The 21,310-nt window shown below is 49.9% G+C and overlaps 1 protein-coding gene across 1 annotated transcript; it reads right to left on the minus strand.

Annotated features, from left to right (window-relative positions):
- Positions 1-442: 442 nt before the first annotated feature.
- Positions 443-21,290, minus strand: SLC22A14 (solute carrier family 22 member 14). Its single transcript, XM_082345830.1, has 11 exons — positions 19,305-21,290; positions 16,863-18,990; positions 16,042-16,145; positions 15,672-15,826; positions 14,578-14,746; positions 9,303-9,423; positions 8,935-9,032; positions 8,482-8,687; positions 6,652-6,919; positions 5,839-6,042; positions 443-4,031 (listed from the first exon to the last, which is right to left on the minus strand). Exons 2-11 carry the CDS (start codon positions 17,376-17,378, stop codon positions 3,863-3,865), a joined length of 2,010 nt encoding a protein of 669 aa, XP_082201956.1. The 5' UTR covers positions 17,379-18,990; positions 19,305-21,290; the 3' UTR covers positions 443-3,862.
- Between the last annotated feature and the right edge of the window lie 20 nt (positions 21,291-21,310).

Consider the following 21,310-nt stretch of genomic DNA (forward strand, 5'->3'; position numbering starts at 1 on the left):
GCAGCTAATGGAAAATGAAATTAAAAAACAAAACCAAACGATAGCTTTTAAAATAGCTTAAAAAATATCAGGTACCCAGGAATAAAGAAAGAATACAAGACCCCCTATGGAGAAAACCATAACACTATAAACTAAGACTTCACCAAAGGACTTGAAGGAAGACCTAAATAAGTGGAGAGAAGATCTAGCATGTTCTTGGATGGGAAGACTCAACATTGTAAATTGTTCTATGGATTCACCATAATCCCAGTCAGAACCCCAACAGGTGTTTTTCATTTTTGTTGTGGAACTTAATGAACAGACTCTAAGATTTATATGGAAACGCAAAGGGCCAAGAGAAGCCAAGACCGTTTTTTTTTTTGTCTGTGCTGTGTGGCACGTGGGATCTTAGTTTTCCGACCAGGGATCGAACCCACGCTCCCTGCATTGGAAGCCCAGAGCCTTAACCACTGGACCGCCAGGGAGGTCCCCCAAGACCCTCTTAAAGAAAAACAATGTGGGAGAACTTGCTCCTTTGGACATCAAGACTTCAATGCACCACAGTACCCAAGATCATTGTCACAAGAAGACAAACAGGCCAATGAAACAAAAAAGAGAATGCAGGATCAAATCCACATACACAATCACTTGATTTATGATGGCACTGAGAACAGTGGGGAAAAGACCTTCTTTCCAACAAGGAATCGTGGAAAAATTAGGCATTCATATTTTTAAAAATATGAAACTGTAAAAAAATTTTTAGATAGTGAAATGGCAAATCAAAGAGGTAGAAGCTCTTTGCAACCACATAACTGACAACAGACTCGTCAAGAACCTATAAAGTACCCCTGCAAGTCTGTAAGAACAAGAGCAGACAATCCCAGACAAAGATGGCCAAGAAGGACTTCTCTGGTGGTCCAGTGGGTAAGACTCTGTGCTCCGAATGCAGGGGGCCCGCATGCATGCCGCAACTAAGAAGCCCACATGCCATGACTAAAAACAAAGAAAAAAAGATCCCGGGACTTCCCTGGTGGGGCAGTGGTTAAGAATCCACCTGTCAATGCAGGGGACACGGGTTTGGGAAGATCCCACATGCCGCGGAGCAACTAAGCCTGTGCGCCACAACTATTGAGCCTGTGCTCTAGAGCCCACGAGCCAAAACTACTGAAGCCCGAGTGCCTAGAGCCCGTGCTCCGCAACGAGAAGCCCACGTACCACAACGAAGAGTAGCCCCCGCTCGCCGCAACTAGAGAAAGACTGTGCGCAGCAACGAAGACCCAAAGCAGCCAAAAATAAATATATAATAAGTAAATAAATTTTAAAAAGAAAAAAAAAGATCCCACATGCCACAACAAAGATCCTGCATGCCGAAACTAAGTCCCAGCGCAACCTAAATAAATAAATAAATATAAAAAAGAAAGAAAGAAAAAAGCAAAAATGGCCAAGAGGGACTTCCCTGGCAGTCCAGTGGTTAAGACTCTGCACTTCCAATGCAGGGGGCGCAGGGGGCACATGTTCGATCCCTGGTCGGGGAACTAGGATCCCACATGCTGTGCGGCGTGGTCAAAAAAAAAAAAAATGGCCAAGAAGCTTGACCAAGTACTTCACAAAACAGGGAGTCCAAGGGGCCAATAGATTTATGGAAATGCAAGTCACGTGTGTCGTTTTAAGTTTTCTGCCAGTCACGTTAAAAAAAGTTTAAAAAAATAGGTGCAATTAATTTTAATATTAACTCAATATATCCAAAATGTTATCATTTTTACACATAATATAAAAAATACTGGTGACATATTTTTGGGGTTTGGTTTGGTTTTTGTACTAAGTCTTTGAAATCCAGTGTGCTTTTTACACTCACAACACATCTCAACTCCGACTACCCACATTTCAAGCCCTCGACAGCCATATCTGGCTAGTGGCTAGCCTATGGTCTGTTAAAGTATACAATGCCAAACTCTAGGTAATATTAGCCATTGATCAGATAAGCAAACTAGGTCCTATCTGGAACTGACTGACAAATCCTGGCCACCTAAGGAATATCTAAGTCAAGTAGGGGTGTACTAGGTCTTACCGACAGTCACATCTTGTGGCCATTCTGCCCCATCAGTTTTCTGTCCTGACCCATCTCCTCCTGTTCCCTGCAGTACTGGCTGAATGCTTCCAGCAAAGTAATGTGAGATGAGGAGTTTAAGCATAGCTAATATGGTGGCCATCAGAGCTCATAGACAGGCCTCCCACAGAAAGAGCAAGGGAGGCCTTTAAAGTATCCTGTCGTCCTGTGAGCAGAAACTTTTCGAGACCTCTTTTTCTGGGTCCTTCAAACCCCTCTTAGAAGGCAATCCTGGGAAACTGGGTAACGAACAGAGAAATCAGAAAATGATATTTTAATACATTTAGAATGGATAAACAAAGTCCTACTGTATAGCACAGGGAACTGTATCCAATCTCCTGGGATAAACCATAATGGAAAAGAACATAAAAAAAAAAGAATGTAAGGACTTCCCTGGTGGTCCAGTGGTTAAGACGCTGTGCTTCCCTGCAGGGGGCCCAGGTTTGATCCCTGATTGGGGGAACTAAGATCCTGCATGCCACGCGTGGCCAAAAAAAATAGAAAAGAAAAAAAAAAAGAATGTGTATATGTGTGTAACTGAGTCACTTTGCTGTACAGCAGAAATTAGCATAACATTGTAAATCAACTATACTTCAATTTAAAAAAAAAGAAAATGATATTTTAAGAGGAAGGCCTGGCACCAGCTTCTTGCTGTCCTGAAGCTTGGGAGCACATGCCCAAAGCAGTGAGCTTGGGCCAGGGTACCAGAAGCTGTGTCCTGCTGCCCTTCTCTCCAGTTCTGCCCGGGAGACCCCGGGCTCCGTGAAGGCGGACATTCTTTTCTCTCCTTCCCGCAGAAGCTCCAGTGGTTAGCACCTCCCTGCAAGCTAATAATGATCTTCCAAATAAACTGAGCAGGGAGAGAAGAGCCCGCCCCTACCCTCAGGAACTCTCCTCTCAGGGAGAGAGGAGGTGGAGCCCAGGGCCTGACCCAAAGGTTTCCAGGTCTGACCAGTGGATGAGGAGTCCTGGGCCCTGCCTCGGGGAGCCCCCGTGCTGGCTGGGAGTGCAGACTCACCCTCAGGGCAGTCAGGACTGTGAGCTGGGGCTTGAGGGCTTATCCTCAGGGTGGTGGAGGTCAGGGGTCAGCCAGGATGGAATCATCAGGGGAGACACCCCGCTCCCCACTCCCTGAGGATGAGACTGAGATAGGTAATCCCCAAGGCCGTGCTTATCTGGGAGCAGCAGAGGGAGTGAGAAAGCCCTTGTGCCATGGCACAAAAGGGAGAATTTCTCATTATTCCTTTACATTCCACCCCTGCCTCGGCAGGTGAACACACACACAGCGGGGCTGTGGAATCTGTCCTCAGCCTGCACCTGAGTGGGAAGACCACCCACACTAGCGGACGCCTGGGCTAAAAGATGTGGGCAGCGTGGAGGCGAGTGGCGCCCTTGCCCACTCCCGGCCCTCACAGACACGGCCCACCCACACCCCCCAATCAGACAGCCCCTCGTTGTCCTCAGAGGTCAGCTAGGACATTAAGGACTCCGAGAAGCCTGTCTGAACCACTCTCCTCCTGGCCTGGGCCTCTGGGTCCTCCAGACACAGCCAATTCTGACCTAGTCGTCTCAAGTCCAACATGGTACCTTTATTGGAATGAATCACACCCTAGCTCCCCGAGAACGGGCCATTTTTGGATCTCCAGGGCTGGCCTCGGGGCAGGACTGACCCTGGCCCCCCCCAAGCTGCACTGGGACCGGAATTCATGGTCTGAGATCCACAGCCCCAGATCCTGCCACTCAACCCCAGCCCGAGATCATCTGGGGGCCTGGCCCTCAGTCCTCCTGTTTGTCTATTTCCTCTTCTCCAGATTGCAAAGACAGGTTGGAGAGACTGTCTTGGTCCATATTTGTCATCGTGGCGTTGAAAATGGTGTTCCTGGCCACTTCCTCTGTCACATCGTCACATAACATGTCCTCGCTCGACATGTCCTCGCTCATGGTCCTGAAGAAACCATTGGAGAAAAACTCATGAGCTGCATCTTTTTGGGAGCTGAGAAAAGCAGCACCGGCCAGGCCTGGCTCTGCATTCCTGAGAGGTGGGTCTTTCCCATGCCTTGGCAGGTCCCCAGCCAAGCTTCGCCGCGAGCCCGTGAGGGACCCTCACCTCCAGGAGCAGACCTGTTCCATCTCCCAGCCCTAGTCAGACCCTTCACTCTTCTGCATCTTTGGGACGCTGTCCACCATCTTCATCACTAGCATTTACTGAGCACTTGCCTCGAGCCACTGTGCCAACCACTTTATTATTTTTTAAATTAATTAATTAATTAGTTAGTTATTTTTGGCCGCACCATGTGGCTTGTGGGATTTTAGTTCCCTGACCAGGGATCGAATCCCAGGCCGTCTGCATTGAGAATGCGGAGTCCTAACCACTGGACCACTAGGAAATTCCTCCAACCACTTTATATGGGTGCAACCTTCCCAAATCCCTATGAGACAGGAAGGCTCAGCTCCATGTCTTTACCTCTCTGTGCCTCAGTTTCCTCACCTGTAAAATGAGGGATAGTGACAGGACCTACCTGTCACTATTGTATGTGGTGGTTGTTAGGATGAAATGTGAAAAGGCATGTATCTAGAACAGGACCTGACACATGGTAAATGCTCCATACAGGTTAGCTATTATTATTACTATGTTATCATCCCATTTTGCAAATGTAGAAACTGAGTCTCAGGAGTATTAGGTAACTTCCCTGTGCACATGCTAGGAAGTGTTAGCAGAGATAGAAATCCAGACCCTTTGGCTCCAGAGCCTGTGTCCTTACCTACTAGGCTGTCACTCTGCTGCATGGCACTCCCCCTCTCTACAATGGGGCAAACGCCTATTCATCCTTCAAAGCCCTACTCAAATATCACCTTCTCTGGGAAACCTGCCCCAACTCCCCAAACTGAAGTTCCTCCCTCCTGGGGTCCCTATACGTCCTGTACGTCCCTCTGTCAGAGTCCATTGGTGATAACTGTTTGCATATCTGTCTCCCTATAAACTATGGCTTGCTTAAGCCTGGGGACCTCTTACCTCTGACAGTCCAGCCCTGGTACAATGCCTAGCACAGGTGGTGTCAATGAGAGTTTGCAAAAGGAGGCAAGGAGCAGGAGGATGGCGGGGAGGAGGACTGAGGAAGGCCAAAGGCCCCTGTGCTATTAGCAGAGGGCCCTGTCGGACATCAAGCAGCCTCTGCCCCTCCCTGTTGCTCAGGTCCAGGAAGAGAGTTCTGGGCTTTGCTGGCCCAAATCCCAGAAGGGATGGTTCTACCAATCATCACAAGCCTTCTCCAGGGGCACTTAGGAGACCAGAGACCAGAAGTGCCCATGAAGCAGTTGGGTGGAGCCCATTTCCCACATGGGGTCCTGGGCTACTGGGGCCAAGAGGCCAGAGTCGTAAGTCAAGACTGGGTGCTTTGTGAGGAACTGGGAGTTCAGAAAGGAATGGAGAGGTACTCAGAAAGCTGGTTCCAAGCCAGTCCCCTGTGCCCTGGGAGGGGAGGGAGGCCTGAGTATTTCCAAGGGCATCACCCCAGTCCAGACAGGCACCAGGGGATGAGGAGAGAAGAAGACATGGCCAAGGCTGGGTCAGGAGAGCCAGGCAGGATGGGAGCTGGCAGAGGCAAGTGGCAGCATCCAGTAGAGCTAGGGAGTCTGCTGTGGACATAGAGTAGCCTTTGTATCATAGGCCCTTCTGGCAAAGGGGCAGGGATGGACAGTGCTTGAGAACGAGGCCCTGTTCTGACCAGAGCCCAGAAGCCTCACACACCTACCTTCTCTCTGGGGGAAGGTGCTCCAGGCTGTCAGGGATGGGCTGATCTTGCGTTTCTGGCAGCTTGAAGCAGAAGAACAAAGCCACGAAGGCTGAGATGCAGCAGAGAAAGACGGGTAAGATGGCAATGTTCTGGTTGACGACTATCAAGGATGAGATACCTCCAGCCGCCCAGACCAGAGTCAGTAGCCCCAGACCTGTTGCCCTGGAAGGGGAGGTGAAAGTTCATTTGGGGGCTTCTTGGGCCCAGAGACTGGGTAGGGTGGAAAAAGGTTTTAGGGAAAACCCCACACCCTCATCTCCACCCTGTCCCAACTCACTGTGCAACCTTGGAGAATTTAGTTCTTTACTGTTGCAAGGGAGGTAGTAGTTTCTTCATGGGTTCAGGAGTGGGAAAAGTAAGACCACACACCATAGCGTGGGTGTGCGGGGGTGGGTGGGGAGGAGGATGCTGCAGCCATCACCAAGGGCTCCCGTGGAGAAGGGCCTGAACCTCAGAGCGGCCCAGTCACATTTCAGGCTGTCAGTGCAAGTCAGGGACTGGAGTCAGACCGCCTCGGTCTGAATCCCACTTCTGTCACCTGCTATGTTTGACCTTGAGCCAGTGCCCTTATCTCTCTGATCTCCTGTCTGAAATAGGGTTAATGATGGCGTTAGGGGGATTTTTTTTGGTGAGGGTTAAATGGAGTAACCCATGTAAATTGCTTAGCAGGGTGCCTCTCAGGTGATTGCCCAATCTCAGCTGCTGTTATTCATCTTGCTACTGCCCCACACTCCCCATGCCCCCATGGCCATCACCCACCAGGTCCCCTACCTGAGGACAGTGGGGAGGAGCTCAGAAGTGTAGATGTAGAACACGGTGACCGTGGCGGCCAGGCTGAACTCTCCAAGCACGATTATCAAGACCAAGGGGGATTTCAACTCTGTGGTCAGACAATGTGGCCACCTGAGTCTGTGGCCATCCTTCCCTCGGGGCAGGGTGGGGGGCCTGCCCACCGGCCCTCCCTCAATCCCTCTTAGAAGGCATCTGAAGGTCCACCCAGACCACCTGGTCAGCTGGCCAGTAGACTCAGAGGAGGGTCAGTCTGCTAGAGGCCCAGCCAGGCCGGGAATGAGTACATCTGCAGTGGGAGAGTTGGTCAGTGGAGTGGGACCTCTGTGGCCTCTCAGGCCACCATCTACTGTGTGGACTCAGCTGTTGCACCTCTGCCTCCCTGTCTTCCACGTGTTCACCCAGACACAGCTTCACCCGCCCCACGGCCAGCACCTCCTGGAGCGTCCACTCAGCCCCAGGCCTGCGCCTTGTGTGCCGGGCTCCCTGCTCAGGGCTCTCCCCACTTCCCCTTCATCCTCTGCAAGCCTGGTCCCTGGGGCCTGAACAGCTAGACATTCCGGGATGCCCAACTCCAGACACGTACATTGGAGGAGGAAGAAAAGATCCTGGGAAACGCCCTTCCTCAGGCCTGGGGAAGCCGGGAGCTGGACCCCCTGCTCACTGACCTGGAGCCAGGAGTTTCAGCTCCTTCCCTATCAGCCTCTGCTGGACCCTGCCCTAGGCCTCCCCACTCCCCACTTTGGGTCTGACCTTACTTGGCTCTGGGATGAAATCGGAGATCTAATTTTATATATTGGGGATTTTCCTCCTAGTTTCTCTCACACATTTGAGAGTTTCAGACATTTCTGCTTGACTCATTATAGACCCACTTTTTTAAAAAACCACCAAACAATAGAAGTTGAACAATGGCTTTGTTTCCCCCATCTTGTTTTAGCCTGTCAACACTGCCAACATCTGGGAGAGGAAGAGTCCAGGTCAAGACACACAAAATCCCAGACCCCAGGGAAAGTGAGGGAGCCCCTTGAGGTGGACCCCGGATGTAGGCTCCGCCATCCCAGCCCCAGCAGCTGAGGGGGCGCTCGTGGTCAGCAATTCTGATCAGGTGAATGAACACTGACATCTTTTTTTTTTGGCCATGCCATGCGGCTTGTGGGATTAGGATTAGCTCCCTGACCAGGGATTGAACCCGGGGCCCCCTGCAGTGGAAGCTCGGAGTCCTAACCACTGGGCCGGCAGGATATTCCCAACACTGACATCTTAATGTTCACATCCTCAGCCCTGCCACACTCTTCTCGCCTTGTGACCTGGAGCATATGCATCGTCTTAGGGTTCTTTGAAATTCTGAAAATATTGCCAGCCCACCCTCCCATTTCCTTCCCTAGTTCTGAGTTGACAGGGCACAGGGCACTGTGCCCGCCCTGGGAAGGAGTGGCCTCCGTGCAAGAATTGCTCCTGAGAGTTTGGCCCAACGTTACGCTCAATCTTCAGCGGGCAAGTGATTTTTTTCCTGGTGAGACTACAGATGAGACAGGGCAGGGGAAGCAGTTGAAGAACTACTTTGGCTGCATCTGTTCACATTTAATTATTGACAGGAGTTGGAATCAGGCAGAAGAAGGCTGCCCGCTCTCCTGCACAAGGACGATTCCTCTGGACAGCACGTCCTCCCTTCCCAGGCCTCTGGGAGCTGCAGGCGCCCTGTTCGGGATACCCGCCTCCCCTCCAAGAGGGCAGTGCTCTAGTGAACGGCCCCTGCTCAGGACGGGCCGGGGCCTCTGTAGGGCAGGTGGGCTGTGGATGCATGAGGCTAACTGCCAAGGTGTTCTGTTGGCTGGATAGGGGCAGGAGGCAGGAGGGAGGGGTTTGAGGAAGCCGGAAGGCTGGGGCTGCCATCGGGGGTGGGGGGTGAAGTGGGGGGCACCTCCATCATGCCAGGAATCACTTGTGCGAAGTGGGTGTTCACTCCCAGTTCCCTCATCCTGAGGCTCAGCATATAATAGTTGCAACCGATAGCAAACCTGGAATTCGTTGCCAGAAGAGAGACACTTAGAGAAAAAGACACAGGAAGCCGGGGCCAGGAATAAAGACAGAGGCAGAGGAGAGCGCAGCAGGGCGGCAATGGAGGAGAGAAATGAGCGCAGAGATCTGGGTTCTGCAGGCCGCACCAGGGTCCTCAGGCCACGCTCCCCCTGCAGCCTGCCACGCCCACTGTCTCCTTGTACCCCTGGCCTGCAAGGCCGTTCGCAGTCCCTGCTGGGTACTCACCACACGCTGCACAGCACCAAGGTCACCTTGCGGAGGTGCCTGTTGCTATAGAAGTCCAGGATAGAGGCCGTAGTCACCTTCTTTCCAGGCAGCTGCAGCTACAGGCCAAGCAGGACCAGCCAGAGGCAGGGCCGAGACCCCAGCTTGCTCCTTCCCCCAACAGAACTCACAAGGCCCGCCTGCCCCCCACAGGGCCAGCCTGGCCTCTGTCTTTCCCCTGGCAGGGCTTGATTTTGCTGTCACCATACTCCTCAAGCAGTGGGCTGGGGACACCCTTTGGGCCAAGGTCCCACCTGAAAGGATGAGGAGGGAAGAGGCCCTTGCATAGCCCCCTGCCCTGGTCCCATTCTAGGCCTGAAGCTTCTTACCTTATCCAGCAGATTTAAAGGAATGGTCTTCTTGTTCACACCAGCTGCATAGCACAGCACCTGCTTGGCCTCTTTCAGCTTCCCTTTCATCATCAGCCACCGTGGGGACTCTGGGAGAATCCTGCATGGCCCGCCCCTCTCTTACCCATCACTCCAAGATGCCCCGCAGACCCACGTTGGCACCATCCCAGCCTCAGCGGTGGCCATCCTGCTCCAGCATGAGGTGACTCAGATGTTGGAGGCCCTGAAGGCGACCATCAACCTTGGCCTCCCATGCCCACCGCCCCCCCCCCCACCCGGCAGTCAGCCCGTCCCCTGCCCAAGCCATACACAGTACCCACTGCTGCTCAGTGACACCCTGCCCACTGACTGCCTCTGCAGTACAGCTTCCTTTCCTCGGAGCCACCTCTAAGAGCTGTTTTCTATCTTGGAGGTTGTCCCCACCTGCCAGGCATACTGTCCTCCCCGTCCACACCCTCTATTAGAGCCTCATTCTTGTAGTTGGGGAATTCTCCTGTTTCCTCTCCATCTCCTAATAGCCTGGAGAGTATGGGGGCAGGACCCCAGGTTTGACCCCAGGGCCCAGCCCCTGCCTAGGTGAATGGAGGTCTCCACTCTGGCCCATCTCCTCCCAGCCACACCTCCCATTGCCTTTGACCTCAAAATAACCCTAGGCCCTTGGTTCTTCCCAATGCTACCAGGTTGAAGAATCCACACAGATTAACATTTAAAGCACTTCTTAAGTGCCCTTATCTTATCAGTTTGTTAATTCCCCCCCAAGCCCGGACCTAGTATGATTATTCCCATTTTATTCTCAGCCTCAGGGAGTAAGGGCTTGCCCAAGGTCACAGAGTCAGAGCTAGTATGAACCTGATAAGGCACTCTTGACAAAACTATGCCATCAGCCCCTGCTGTTTTCTTGCAACTGTCCCTCCTCCCGCCCCAGCCTGGACTCTGTGGCCTGTCACTGTACACACACACCCAGGGCTCTAGAGACAACGTCATCCCCTCTACCTGCCCCTGCTCCTATTCCCCCCGACCCAGGGGCCAGCAACCAGTCACCCTGTTATCCTTCTCCACTCTAAGGCTGCAAAACTGTCCTCAAGAAAGTCACCAAGGGACTTCCCTGGTGGCACAGTGGTTAAGAATCCGCCTGCCAATGCAGGGCACACGGGTTCGAGCCCTGGTCCAGGAAGATCCCACATGCTGCGGAGCAACTAAGCCTGTGCGCCACAACTACTGAGCCTGCGCTCTAGAGCCCTCAAGCCACAAACTACTGAGCCCACGTGCCACAACTACTGAAGCCTGCGCGCGTAGAGCCTGTGCTCCACAACAAGAGAAGCCACCTCAATGAGAAGCCCGCGCACAGCCACAAAGAGTAGCCCCTGCTCGTCGCAACTAGAGAAAGCCTACGTGCAGCAGTGAAGACCCAAACACAGCCAAAAAACAAAAACAAACAAACAAACAAAACTCTGTCTCTGAAATTCAATTTGGCACTGGTGCACAGAGGCCGAGTGTTTGGCATCAAGGCTGAGGAAGAAGAGAGGCGTCAATAGCAGGGACAAGGCTGAGGGTAAATAGGGGAACTGAGCAGAAGTCCATGATGATAACAAGAGTACCAGCCTCCAGCCCCACTGGGGAGCAGAGCAGCCTGAGCCAGGCAACTCACTGGCTTTGGGATCCCTCAGGGAAAAGGTACCTGACATTTGATCATCCAGTAGTAGTGGTCCTCAAAGTGTGATCAGTGGATCAACCACATCAGCATCATCTGGGAACTTGCTGGAAATGCAGGTCTTCAGGCCCCATCCCAGTCCTACTGAGCCAGAAACTCTGGGAGCAGGGCCCTATCCTCAATGTTTTAGCAAGTCCCCAGGTGATTCTGATGCTCCAATCAATTTGCAATCTATTGCCCTAAAGGATGACCAGTCAATGAGCTCCTGCTCAGTTCCCCCCGTTAGCTTCTTAGTGACTTGCTCTTAAATATGAAGGGATGATGCAAGGTCACCAAATATTAAAGAAAACCTCCCCAATCAAAAAGGGCCCAAAATAAGTCGAAAAAAATGGACCCCAGAGGACACAGATAATGTAGGGGACAGGAGAGAAAAAAGAAAAGTCTAACTTGTATCCTCAAAACCACTTGAGGACTTACCTGGCGGTCCAGTGGTTAAGACTCTGCACTTCCAATGCAGGGGCCACAGGTTTGATCCCTGGTTGGGAAATTAAGAGCCCACATGCCATGCGCGGCGTGGGCAAAAAAAAAAACAAAACCATTTGAGACTGTTTCGCAGTTTTATTTTCATAAAACAAATTCCAGGGCTTCCCTGATGGCTCAGTGGTTAAGAATCTGCCTGCCAATGCAGGGCACATGGGTTTGAGCCCTGGTCCAGGAAGATCCCACATGCTGCGGAGCAGCTAAGCCTGTGCGCCACAACTACTGAGCCTGCGCTGTGGAGCCCGCAGGCCACAACTACTGAGCCCACATGCCACAACTACTGAAGCCCGCGCGCAGCAACGAAGACCCAACACAGCCAAAAAATAAAAAAATAAAATAAATTTTTTAAAAAATCCAAATGCTATCACAAAAAAAATGAAATCAGAGAAAAGGAAGAGCGGTATAATCGAATGTAACGTAGAACTTTTTTGCCTGGAATTTCAGCTAAGTCCCAAAGCTAGTAAGAATGGCTGATAACCTCACCTTCTAAAGAGAGGTGTTACCACATTCAGGACAGGACTTATTAAAAAAATAATAATAATACAGTCTATTTATCTCTTGTAAAAATAAAATACAGTGTGTGTGTGTGAAAAAAAAAAAAAAATAATAATAATAATACAAAACAGCCCAGCAGCCACCTCCCTTAGCCACCTAGAAAGGCTGGAAATTTCCTGTTCGTGGAAGTGAGAGGGTCTTGAATCTCTTCCCCTCCCCATGTTGCTCATCAGCTCAAGCCTGGTGAAGGGCACTGCCTTAGAGAAAGGGAGTCGGTCCTTCCATCCTCTGGCTGGAGCTTGCTGATTCAGAAACTTGTGGGCTTGCCCTGGTACCTGTACTCTAGACAGAAGAGTTTCTGGTAGAGTCCTTGTGTATCTCCTGAATTTGGAGGACTTACACAAACCCAGAGACTGGGGTCCCTTCTCCCTCTGGGTATAGTCAGGCAGGAGGTTGGTGGCAGCAGCCCACAGTGGCAGCCTGGGGGGGTGGGGGCCAATGAGTTTTTAGCCAAGTGGACCCTGATGTCCTGAAGGCACCCCGTGTGCTAGGGCTAGAAGACCTCTGCAGAAAGAGGCTATGGGGTGAACTGCTAGGGACAGGAGCTGGAGGAGGTCACAAAGACAGTGCCTAGAGCATTTGGAAATGCCAACACTCTGAAGACCTGCAGATGGGCTCCTGGGGCATTTGAACATCTGCCCTACGGAGGACACTGACCATTGATAACACATCTTTTGTCGTTTTTCTCTGGTGCTGGGAACCTGGAATATCAGAGCAGGGAGACAGAGGAGGAAAGCAAAGGTCAGAACAGACTAGGCTGAGCTACCTAGCCACCAGGGAGAAGGTATGAACTGGATATAAGACCAAGTTTTAAATGGGGACATGACTGGATTTTTTAATGACTGCCAGTGAAGCTTAATGATCAAAATGAGACTTTTTCTTACAACCAAGAATGATGGGAAAGAGATACAACCTGCCCAAGATATTGTCAAGTGTCAGGCAAGGGAGAGCTGACAGGACATGTCTGCAGGTAGTGGTTGAAGAAAAATTGTGTCCCATTCAATAAGCTGTCTACTCATAGAATGTAGAACTATGTAGACATCGGCCGGAAGAAAGCCCTAAGGGAGATCAGTGTGATGGCTTCTGGGAAAGCATCTGAGGGCTGAGGGGAGCTGAAATTGTTGACTTGTTTTTCATCACAAACCTTTTGATACTACTTAATTTTTAACCATATGCATCAATTGCATTAATAACATTTTAAAAAATGTTTTAAGATCAAGTCATGAGGGACTGACATATATACACTAATATGTATAAAATAGATAACTAATAAGAACCTGCTGTATAGCACAGGGAACCCTACTTCACTTTGCTGTACAGTAGAAACTAACACAACAATTGTAAAACAACTACACCTCCCCCCCACCAAAAAAAAAGATCAAATCATGAAACCCTCTTTCCCAGCTACATGCCATGCTACCTGGCATCAGCTGGGTCCAGGTCCTCACACTCGTTAGGGGTATCTCAACGACTGCTAAAGCTGGTCTCCAGCTTCTGCACAATTTGGAAGGTCTCCAAGCCACCTATGTGCCCTCACATTTAACTGGTAACCCCAATTCTTACAATCATATCGTGTACGGTGCAGTGGTTAAAATGCAGGGGCTTTGGAGCCGGACAGGCTGAGTCAAATCCCAGGTCTCCCACTTTTCAGCTGTGTGACCTTGGACAAGTTATTTTGACTCCCCGAAGCTTCTTCCCTCACCCCTCCCTCCAGCCTCTGGGACATGAGACTCACGCCCATCTTGTAAAGATAACACGTGATCATGTCAAGATTCAATATGATCATCTCTTCACCCAGAACTGCCTAACCCTTAACAAGGTGATTTCAGCTTGCTCCCTCTCACCTCCCTATCTGCCTTCTCTTCCGTTCCTCTCCTTTTGCCACCTGCCCATAGTAAGCAGTGCCATCTTGCTCTTGTGCCCAGTCCCTCCTCATTACTCCTGCAAGTTTTGCTCCAGCAGTTGTCCCTTCATAGCTTCAGTCTTTCAGGTCTGTGACCCCCCCCCTACAATTAAAAACCTCAGAGACCCTTCCCTGACTCTGCCTTGGCTGCCCACAGACGTCCTCACTTTCCCCCTGCCTGCCTCAGCCCAACACTGGGAAAGTGTCACCTCCTGGATGGATATATTTTTTCAGTTCCTCCTCACTCCTCAACCTCCTGCTGCTCCACGGAAGCCACGTCAAGGTCACTAAGGCCAACAGACCCTTCTCCAGCCTCACCTTTCTTGCCTTCAACCCTGACCATTCCCTTGTCCTTGAACTCCTGCCTTTCAACACCTTTCCTTCTGGTTTTCTGACCACCTCTCTGACATCTCTTTGAGGATCTCCTCTGATGGGGTTAATGCTGGGATTCCAGAGGCTCTGCCCTTGGCTCTTTCTCATCTCATCCCATACACTTTCTCCCAGGGAAAATCCCACCCACTCCAGCCCTTCAAGGACCCTCCACACCCCTCAATCTCCAGCCCATCAGACCCATCCCTGTGCATGCCCTGTATTCGTTTGCTCACCAGATATAAGAGATGAGGGGGAACACAGGTGCCCCACCCACCAGAAACAGCAGCCGCCAGTGGGGAAGGCTGTAGGCAAGTCCCGTCAGGAATATGACCCCCATAGCGAAAAAGCAGTGTCCCAGGATGATGGCGTGGGCCCGGTGCATGCCCACTAGCCACTCAGTGACTGTGCAGAGGCCAAGAGGACAAAATCATAATCAGCTCAGGGCACCCAGGGCTGCCCCTGCCCCCAGCCTTCTGAGATGCCCCAGCCCTGCTCAGGGACTGGGTTTCTTCTGCCTGCTCAGGATCCGGGTCCAGAGACAGCACTTCAAAGCCAGGCAGAGTGCCTCTGAGCCCCCAGGGCACACTTGCCTGAGCTCCAAACCACAGACATAGCCTCCAGTCTGTCCTCAACTTGGCTGTTCCCTCTGAACACCTCCCCCCCTGACCACACGCCTGTCACTGAGAAGCCCTGGCCCTGGGTACAGTACCTCACATGTGGCCTGACACAGGCAAGGCAAGACATCACTGTCCTTGTCTTGGCTCTTAGCGCATCAGTGCTTTGGCAACCTAGACCTCGGCCTTTGTGGAGGACCCAGTTCCCTCTGGCTGGGCTCTGAAAATTTCCCAATGAGAAGTGGGAGCAGAGTTCCCCAGCAGGTTCCATACCAGGCCACGGCAGCTGTGAGGCTGAATAAATGTACGGGCACTTGGGAATTTTGCATCACACAGGCCTGGGGTGGAATCCCAGCTCCTTCACTTAACTGCCGTGTGACCCTGAGCAAGTTGGTTAACTTCCTGAGGCTCAAGTATCCTCCTCAGCTAAAGGAATGATAGATTAGTGCCTACCGAATAGACAGTTGCCAGGATGAAAGGAGGCAATACATACATATAGAGGGCTTAGCAGCTACCTGGCCCAGGTGGGGGAAGCAAGGGGTATGAAGGGGGGATGTGTGGGGTACCAGGGGGATGATGGTGCAAGGGCAGTGTGGGCACAGATTCTCTGGCATCTCTAGGCCTCCACAGCCTGCCTGATTGGGCCACAACTCCCCCTGTCCTGCGGGCTCCCAGTAGGTACACGCGCGCCCCCGCCCCGCCCCCCGCCTCACTTAAAGACGCGCTGCTGATGGCGTAGCCCACCGCAGCTTGGGATACGCCGAAGCGGAAGAACAGATATTGGTGAAAGCTGTTGACAAAGGCTGTCCCGAAGCCGAAGATGATCAGCCCCAGCAGCGACAGCAGGATGCTTGGGTGGCGGCCCAGCCTGCGCACGGAAGGGAGGGGAGACTGTGCCAAGTGCATGGACCTATGTGGCTGGCCCCAGCCCGCTCCCAGCACCAGAACCAGGCCCCGAGCCGACACCCGCCTCCGGAGGGCCCCTACCCTTGCCTCCCCTAAATTGAGACTCTTCGGCTCTGAATGGCCACAAGGAGGAGGCAGGGGTGTCCCGGGGCCCAGAGGGAACTCCGGAAGACTTACTTGTCAGTTATGAACCCGAAGAGGAAAGACCCTGTCAAGAGTCCCGCCAAGTACATGTTCCGCACGATTTCTGGGTTCGGTTCCTTGCCACACACCAAGTCAAACTGGGGGTTACATGCAGGGATTGGCCACAGGCCTCCACCCAGGGCCTTCTAGGTCGAGACTGAGCCTCCACCCAGGGTGGGCCTTTAGGCAGAAGGGGCCTGGGACAGGGGCAGGTAACTGTGTGTGCAGCATGCCTCAGCTCTGTTACCTCTGCATCCCATCCTGCATCTGGCAGACTCTAGGAGTCAGGCCTGGAGAGAGGGACCAGAGACACAGGCCGAGAAGGGGGTTGGGTGAAGAGGTAACCGAGCAAAGGCCAGAATCACCCAAGACCCTTTCCCAAATACAGATGCTAGGCCTCACCCTAGAGAATCAAACTGGGCAGGTCTGTGCTGTGAAGGGCCCAGGTAGCAGCTTAGGCTGAGAAACTCCATAAGAGGTACCAGATCAAAGATGCTTCTTTCCCCAGTTCCCTAATTTCTGTGATTTCAGAGGGCAGAGCCACAACTACAGAAGCAATTCTCTCGGCAGGTGGCAAACCCTGCCACCTGATATCTGCCCCTATTCCCCAATCTACTCTAGCTTCCTGGCTAAGACCTGTAAGACCAGGGCTGGGCAGCAGGAATCCTGTTTCTGCCCTGGCCCTGCCTCTGCGGGTTGACCTTGGGCCAATTGCTTCCCCTCCCTGAGCCTCAGTTTCCCCACCTGTTCAGTGAGGGTGAGGGCAAATCTCTGGGGTCCTGGGTTAGCTACAGACGACTCAGGACAAGGCATACCTCATTGATCAGTGATCGCTTCTTGACCTCAGGATAGATCCACCCGTCTTGACATGAGTCTGTGCGGTTGAGGCCAAAATGGATGATGGAATCCAGATCCCAGTCCACAGGCAAGTACATGAGGCAAGTCAGGAAACTGCCATTGGGTGCTCGGGGCAAGGTCAGATTCAGCCGTTCAGACTCTGACAGGTTGGGGCCCACTGCCAGTATCCAGCTGGTGTTGCAATAGGGCTTCTGTGGTGTGAACACGAAGATGTCAGCAAACAAGAAAAAGGCAGACAGGATGTTGGGAATGAAGGTGAGGGCCACCAGCCTCCGCTGGAACGTGCCAAACTCCCCTACTGCATCCATGATGGTGGCAAACTTATCATCTTGCTTGGCTTCTATGGCCCTCAATCTGCGTAACAGCATGTCCAGAGAACAGGAACGGGGGCTTTCTGCTGCCTCATGTCGGTGGAAGCTCCTGAGATGATGCTGGAATTTGAACTCTACCTTGAAGTTGTTTTCCTTTGCCATCTGTTCAAAGAGAGGATGCAGCTCAGTCTTCACTGACACCACTTTTCAGATATCAGAGACCAGTGTGGGAGGCACTGGCCAGAAACTGGCTTGAAACAGTTTGGATTCCAACCTTGATGTTCTCTGTACTTCCCTCCTTTGCTTCTGAAATTTCTTAATTTGTCCCCCATTGGCCCACCCATCCCTGATGTGTATAGAGCACTTAAGATTTTTTAATGTTTTAGAAAATGCTCTGCTTCTGTTATCATGGATGACTAAGTTCTGAGGAGCTCTCCTGCAACTTCCCCACAATGGAAACTTTGTTTACACACACACTGAGGCACCACCAGTCTTGCAAAAGGTAGGAGAGGTCTCCAGGGACCATTCCTTAAAAAAAACAAAACAGGGACTTCCCTGGTGGCACAGTGGTTAAGAATCCGCCTGCCAATTCAGGGGACACGGGTTCGAGCCCTGGTCTGGGAAGATCCCACATGCCGCGGAACAGCTAAGCCCGTGCGCCACAACTACTGAGCCTGCGTTCTAGAGCCACGAGCCATAACTACTGAAGCCCGTGTGCCTAGAGCCCATGCTCTGCAACAGGAGAAGCCACTGCAATGAGAAGCCCGCGAACTGCAAGGAAGAGTAGCTCCTGCTCCCCGCAACTAGAGAAAGCCAGCGCGCAGCAACGAAGACCCAATGCAGCCAAAAATAAATTAATTAAAAAAACAAAACACACACACACACACACACACACACACACACACACACACACACACACATCTGGCTCTGAAGTGGCCATGAACTGAGGCCAAGGTGGGTGGCTGCAAGCCTTGGCCACAGAGGTGAGGACACAGGGCTGGTGCCATGGGGCACCAAAATGGTAGGGTGACAGCAGTAGAGAGCCAAGCTGGAAAGGCAGGCGGAGGGGAGGAGTGAGGTAGCAACACTGACTGTAAGGATATTACCTTGGAACAGCAGCAAAATGGGGAAACTAAGCGGGGCTGAAGAGGTCCTGGGTTGGGGTACCCCTTGGCTACCAGCAAAAGCAGATGCAGGTCTTCTATGAAGGAAAATTTCTCCAAACTAAGCTTGAAAGGCTCTCACAGATTAAGATCAAGCCAAGGGCTCAAAACAAATATTACCTAACCCACTAGAAGTTAAGTCATTCTGAGAGTAAGATGGAAGTTATAATTACAGAAATGGACTTACAACCAGAGGCAAAAAGCAGACACCTTTGGAGGGAAGACACAACTTCTAAAAATAAAAACTATTGAATAACAAGTTGTTGAAATAAACACACTAAAGGGAAGGTTAAATAGATTCTACACAAAGATGAATTAGAAGATAGAAGATTTAACCGTTCATCTAGTTGCAGGCCCAGTGGGAGAAAGAGAGAAGTGATATTTAAAGAGATAAAAGCAATCCATTTTCTAAAATTTGAAAAACATGAATCCTTAGAATCAGGAAACAGTGTATCCCAAGCAGGATAAATAAAAGAGAAACCCACTGTAACAAAGCTGCAGAACACCAGTGACAAAGAAAAGATTTTCAAAAACATCTAGAGAGAAGATAGATCATGGACAAATGAGCCATGTCTACAGACTTCTGTTAAGAAACGGAAGTTGGGGCTTCCCTGGTGGCGCAGTGGTTGAGAATCTGCCTGCTAATGCAGGGGACACGGGTTTGAGCCCTGGTCTGGGAAGATCCCACATGCCGCGGAGCAACTGGGCCCATGAACCACAATTACTGAGCCTGTGTGTCTGGAGCTTGTGCTCCGCAACAAGAGAGGCTGCGATAGTGAGAGGCCCGCGCACCACGATGAAGAGTGGCCCCCGCTTGCCACAACTAGAGAAAGCCCTCACACAGAAACAAAGACCCAACACAGCCATAAATAATAAATAAATAAATTAAAAAAAAAAAAAAAAAGAAACGAAAGTTGTGGACAACATATCTGGAGGAATTTTATCTTAAAACTGACCAAACCCATATTGTGTAAGATAAAACACTTGAATCATTGAGGATCCAAGTTGTGATCTGAAGTCTGTGACATTTTCATAAGGGTAAAATGTTACCACTACTTTAATTACTGTTATAAATAGCTTTATAATGTTGAAGACTCATTGTTTAACTCTAAGACTTTTGAATTTTCTTTTTCTTTTCTTTTTTTTAAGAAATAACCAAAAGTTGCTAAGCAACAAGGAAACCAGAAGAGAGTGAAGAGTATCTTCAACATGTTGATAGGAAATAACAGCCAACCTAGAATTGCTTACTCAGCAAAATTATCTGTCAAGTAGAGTAAAATGAAGAGCGCTATAGTCAAAAATTGAGGAAGCAACAGATCTGATTTAATGGAACTTCTAAAAGATAAGGAGAGGGATGCTCCAAATAAAATAAAATGTATATGAAAATGCAAAATCCTAAAATAATACAAAATTCAAACAATTAAGAATGGTTTTGGTGGGAATTCCCTGGCAGTCTAGTGGTTAGGACTCTGAGCTTTCACTGCCAGGGGCCTGGGTTCAGTCCCTGGTTGGGGTACTAAGATCCCACAAGCCTCACAGCATGGCCAAAAAAAAAAAGAAAAAAATAGTTTTGGAGCAGGAATATACAGTGTAGTGAAAAAAAAGAGTTCAGAAACTGGATAAAAGAGGAACTCATCAATGAATGGGTCTGGAACCATTGGGCAAAAAAAAGAGAATAAGGAGGAGGAAAATTATGTCAAGACGACAAACTGATAGGCAGTGATGTGCAATCAAAATGGTAAACATGTAAGCAAATCCAAATACTGATTGCATTAAATAGTAAAAGCTCTGTTCAATTGTGGAGTTAAAAAAAAAAAAGATAAAATGGTGGGCAGCAATAATATATTTTAGGATGGAGATGATGAGAGCTGAAGTATCTTAAAATCTTTCTATTGTTCAAGGTGTAGGAGAAAGACACCAAGATTTCAAAGTTACTTTTTTCAGTTTTTTTTTTTTTTGGCCACACCGTGCTGCCTGGCTTGCGGGATCTTAGTTCCCTGACCAAGGATTGAACCCATGCTCCCTGCAGTGGAAGCACGAAGTCTTAACCACTGGACCACCAGGGAAGTCCCTCAAAGTTACATTTGCATGATAAAATTTTAAGGATAACCACTACAATAATATAGCTAGAAAACAGTAGTGGGAAAAGATAGGCTAAAGGGAAAAACAAAACCAAACCTCAATCGAAAAAGTGAAAAAAGGAAAAAAAGAAACGTAGAAAAAGTGGATTTCAGTAATTGTGACTGGAAAAATGAATCAAAGTATATTGATTATCGCTAGTTAAAAGAGATAGTTGGATTGAGCTTTTTAAAAATCAAATTAATATGCTGTTTTTAAATAGGGTGGCCGGGACTTCCCTGGTGGTACAGTGGTTAAGACTCCGCACTCCCAATGCAGCGGGCCCAGGTTCCATCCCTGGTCAGGGAACTAGAGCCTACATGCTGCAACTAAAAGAGCCCGCATGCCACAACTAAGACCTGGCGCAGCCAAATAAATAAGTAAATATTTAAAAATAAATAAACAGGGTGGCCAGTATTTCCCAGAACATACCCAGTTTATGTCTTTTATGCTTGTGTAATTATTCATAGCGCCCCCTTTCCCTCTCACAAGTGTCTTGATTTTGATGACAACTTGGTCACTCTGTAAGAAGGCACACTTAAAGCATAGGGACATGAAAAGGCTGAGAGTTAAAGGATGGAAAAAGTTATATTAGGCGAACAGTAATCAAAAGAAATCTGATTTAGCTATACTATTACCAAAACAAAACAAAAACAAAAACCCATATAGTATCATTAATAGAGAGATTCATTATCTAAAGACAAAAGGTTCAGTACACCAAAAATTAAATATATATGAACCTAATAAATGTCTTCAAATATATAAAACAATAATGAGTATAACTCATAGGAGAAGTTGATAGCTCTAATATCA

Source organism: Balaenoptera borealis (genome assembly GCF_965194805.1).
Source record: "Balaenoptera borealis genome assembly, chromosome: 12".
NCBI lineage: Eukaryota > Metazoa > Chordata > Mammalia > Artiodactyla > Balaenopteridae > Balaenoptera > Balaenoptera borealis.

Excerpts from the sequence above, each read along its gene's own strand:
- SLC22A14 (XM_082345830.1), bottom strand. The coding sequence starts at position 17,378 with ATGGCAAAGGAAAACAACTTCAAGGTAGAGTTCAAATTCCAGCATCAT. Across the intron at positions 15,827-16,041 it reads TTCGGGTTCATAACTGACAA|GCTGGGCCGCCACCCAAGCA; the intron begins GTAAGTCTTCCG and ends TTCCGTGCGCAG. Across the intron at positions 8,688-8,934 it reads TTGGTGCTGTGCAGCGTGTG|GTTTGCTATCGGTTGCAACT; the intron begins GTGAGTACCCAG and ends AACGAATTCCAG.